Source organism: Plasmodium reichenowi, chromosome 5 (genome assembly GCF_001601855.1).
Source record: "Plasmodium reichenowi strain SY57 chromosome 5, whole genome shotgun sequence".
Classification (NCBI taxonomy): domain Eukaryota; phylum Apicomplexa; class Aconoidasida; order Haemosporida; family Plasmodiidae; genus Plasmodium; species Plasmodium reichenowi.
This window is the reverse complement of record NC_033650.1, coordinates 53,156-58,024: the sequence shown is the minus strand read 5'-3', so window position 1 is coordinate 58,024 and position 4,869 is coordinate 53,156. Positions and strand designations below refer to the sequence as shown.

The window sequence follows — 4,869 nt, the reverse complement described above, 5'->3', positions numbered from 1 at the left end:
AAAAAAAAAAAAAAAAAAAAAAAAAAAAAAATTATATATAGGTAAATATATAATTTGGTTAACCTTTTTAAATTTTTTATAGTAAGAAAAATGAAAAAGAAAAAAAGAAAGGAAATGTATAAATATAAATAAATAAATAAATATATATATATATATATGGTGTAGTTGACTATTTTTATTTTATTCTAAATATTCATAATTAATAAGAGTTAAGAGGCATTTAATAAATCTTAAAATATATTTTTTTAAATCATTAAGCATTTTTTACTTTTATATATAACTACTTTATTTATTTATTTATTTTTATTATTATTATTTTTTTCTTAACGTTCTAACAGCGAGGTTTATATGCATTTAAGATATACTAAGGGAAAAAATAAAATAAAATAAAATAAAAAGACTAGTTTATATATATATGTATATATATATTATTTTATTTTTTTTTTTTTTTTTTGCTTAAGCCAAATAATATTATCTAATGAATTTTATTTGAAGTGTAAATGTTTTTATTTGAACAAGAAATTCTATATAATGACCATTATTATTATTATTATTATTATTATTATTATTATTGGTTTATTTATTTATTTATTTTTACCTATATTTATAAATTTTTTAAAATATTATGATTTATTTTCTTTTTATAATTTTTTCTTTTTCTTGTACACACATAATATGGATGAAAAAATAATGTTTAGCGTTCATTATTATAAAATCAAAAAAAAAAATAGAAACTCAACCCTTTTATAATATATGTTTATATATTACTAATTAGCACGTTTGTTCTTTTAAAAAAATAGACAAAAGCTTTATATAAAGAAAGGTTCGTGGTAATATAATTTTTTATAAACATAGGAGTACGGGAAAAAAAATATATATATATATTTATATATATAACAAAATGATATATATATATATTTTTTTTGGTGTGACTTTTTATGTATATAAAATGTGAATACAGAAATTGGTATATTAAAAAATATATTTCATAAGGAAGATAATAATCACATGGAGAAAATGTATTAAACAATATGTAATATATACATTATATATATATATATGTGAATTATTGAAAGATTATATTTTGTTAATAGTAGTTTTTTTTATTATGATATATTGAAAGGAGAAAAAAAATAAAAAAAATAAACTTGTAATTATTCAAGAACCAATTTAATAGAATCAAGATAAACTTGATAAAACATTTTTTAAAATATTATTAAAATGATTTTTATTTTATATATTTTTTTTAAATGAATTTTCTATACACAATTTGAATTAATAAAGTATGATTATTACGGCCAAGTAATATGCTTTGTCATTTTCCTTATGTAAAAGTTCGAAAAAAAAAAAAAAATTAAAAAGTATTTATTTTATGGATATAAAAAATATATATGATATTTTTTTCTTTTAATATAATTAGAGAATTTATATGGAATAATTATATCATATATAATATTTGTTTCAAGTATATTATACATTAAAAGAAATAAATACATATTAAATATATATTTTATATAAAATTATCGTTAAAAAGAAAAATTATATTTACCTTTTGTAATAACAAAAATTTAAAATTCTATTTTTAATATCTTATATATATATATATATATAATTACATACGTTTTTTATTTGTTTTAAAATATAATATAATTATTGTATCATTTTAAATATTTTAAATTCTATTTAAGACCCTCACTTCTTTAAAGAAAAAAAAAATTATATATATCTAATATTATAAAAAAAGGCTCGTGTTTTTTTATTGTATTGTATTTTAGTTTATTTTAATTTCTTTTTTTTTTTTTTTTTTTTTTTTATTCTTATTATAATATAATAATATATTAGATCATAAAGAAAAAAATAAAATGATTTATAATGAAATATTTATGATTATCCTTCAGGAGTACATATTATATAATATATAATATATATTTATAATATATAAAATTTTTTTCATTTTATAATTGAAATATTATATATACCATAGTAAAAAAAAAAAAGGTATTCAACTCAATATAAATATTCCCATATTATTGCAAGTATATATATACATATAATATATATATATATTATATATAAATATTTTGTTGAAATTATTTTTATTTAATAATAAAATATATTTATATATATTATATATATACAATATATATAATATAATATATATATATATTATATCCATTTTAGTTTTATATATTAAATTTGTCATGAAAAAAAAAAAAAAAATTAAAAAAAAAAATTAAGCCAATAATTATGAAGAATAAGATAGTATAAAAAGTTTATGGAAAAATGTCATTTTAAAAAAGATGAAAAGTTTAATGGTATTATAATAATATTAAAAATATTTGAACAAAATATAAATATATATAAACACAGATATATATTAAAATAAAGATTATATTGTATTATATATATATATATATTTAAGATATTATATTAAAAATATACATATGAAGAAAAATTTACACGTGAAAAACATAATTTATATCTTAAATATACAAAACATATTAATATAAATTTAACAATATATATATATATATATATATATATATATATATATATATATAATAATAATAATAATAATAAACCTATTATATTATATGATAACTTTTCTTACCGTTAAAAAGCCATTCATTTTTAATAAATCTCTTATTTTTATTAATTCTTCTTATTTTTATTTTTGAATTATAAACAATTATATATATATATATATATATATATATATATATATATTTATATATATTATTATTAAAGTGTTTGTATAAAATGTTACAAAGGAAAAGTGGTTGAATGGAAGAATGTATTTTATATATGTTAAATAATAAATTGTTATATATTGTATCATATACATATTATTTATATATTGTAGAAATTTGTAATCAATTAGTATAATCTTTATATATATATATATATATTTGTAATATGTACATATTATATAATTAATATAATATCTATTTTATATCTCATTAGTATATGTATTTTTTTTTATAGTAAGATATCATAATTACCACCACCATACATATATATATATACATATATGTAGAATTAAAAGTTCATTTTTTTTTTTTTTTTTTTTAAATATATAAATATATATATATATATATATATATAATAGTATAAAGGTTTGGAACACATTAATAGTATTTAATGTAAAGTTGTCAACCGAAATATAAATATATATATTTATATGTGTGCAATATTATATATATATATATATTAAAAAATTTTGCATATATGTAATACCAAAAAAAAAAAAAATATGAACAAGTCAGAAAAAATTATATAAATAAAATATAAATATAAATAAGTATATATATATATATATATATATATATATATATATATATATATACTTGTATTTGTTTAATTATTTATTTATTTCTTAAAAAAAAGAAAAAAAATGGGGCCATATATAAATCAGAAGAATCAACCCATGTCGTTATTGATAAGAAAATTAAAGTTTGATACATCCCCATCAATTGTAAGAGAAAAGTTTAAAAGATTTGGAGCGATTAAAGATGTATATTTGCCAATAGATTATTATACGAAAGAACCTCGAGGGTTTGGTTTCGTAGAATTTTATGATGCAAAAGATGCTGAACAAGCATTAAAAGAAATGAATGGTTCAGAAATTGATGGAAGTAGAATAGAAGTTTTTGTAGCACAGAAAGGAAGATCAGATCCAAGACATATGAGATATAAAGAAAAAGGAGGTTATGCATATAGAAAAAATCCAGATAATAAAATAAGAAGAAGATATATATCGAAATCAAATTCAAGATATGGTTCATATTCAAGAGATAAAATAAGAAGACGCGAAAGATCAAAAGAAAGATTTAGATATAGAAGTAGTTATGATAGAAAAATGGGTAGTTACCGAGATCGAAAAAATTATCATATGAAAAGTTATGACAAATACCGTGATAGAAATCATGACCGAAGTTTAAGTAGAAGATCACGAGAGTATCGCAATAATACATCAAGATATAGAGATAAAAGAAGATATGATAAATATTATAGAAGTACTAGTCGAAGAGCTAGTAGACATGAAAAAAGAAATGAAAATTATAAATCTAAATATAATCATAGTAACGATGACTATAGTGATGAAACCAGAAACTCAAGTAAGCATTCAAGAAAAGAACACGTGTCCAGATCTATTTCTTTTAATTCGGAAAAAGATGATGCCAAAAAGAAAAACGATAATAGAAGTGAGAGAGATAATTCAAATGATTGGAAAGGAAGTGAACAAAGAAAAGAGGAGGAAGATGAGGAAGTAGAAAAGGAGAAGGAAAATGAAGAAGAGGAAGAAGAAAATTATGATTAAAATGGAACATAATCATAATTAATCATTAAAAAATATAAAATAATATAAAATAAAATAAAACAAAATAAAACAAAACAAAACAAAACATAGTCTTATATATATATATATATATATATATTATATGTTCCATATTATTTTTTTTCATAATTATTAATATTTATATGTCATATATATTATATAATTTTCTTAAAATTTTTCATTTTCTTCACCCATTTGCGTTTTATTTGGATCTTTGATAATTAATAAAATTTTTAATATATATCACCTATAACATATATATAAATAATATATATGTTTTTATTTATGTATTATTATATATTTTACTGATAAAGTTTTATGTATAGAGAGAAGAATATTTTTTTTTTTTATTTTTTTTTTTTTAATTAGAAAAATATATCGCATAAGTTGTATTTTTTTATCAATTTAATAAACGAAGGAAAGAGAAAAAAAAAAAAAAAAAAAAAAAAAAAAAAAAAAAAAAATATAAATATTGATATGTGAAAAGAAAAAAGTATTAAAAAAAGAAATAAAAAAAAAAAAAAAAAAAA

The 4,869-nt window shown here is 15.9% G+C and overlaps 1 protein-coding gene across 1 annotated transcript; it reads left to right on the top strand.

The window, feature by feature from the left end:
• Positions 1–3,394: 3,394 nt before the first annotated feature.
• Positions 3,395–4,321, top strand: PRSY57_0502600 (Ser/Arg-rich splicing factor, putative; the record flags this gene model as incomplete). The annotated part of the gene is made up of 1 exon (XM_012906098.2): positions 3,395–4,321. One exon carries the CDS (start codon positions 3,395–3,397, stop codon positions 4,319–4,321), a length of 927 nt encoding a protein of 308 aa, XP_012761552.1.
• Positions 4,322–4,869: the final 548 nt, after the last annotated feature.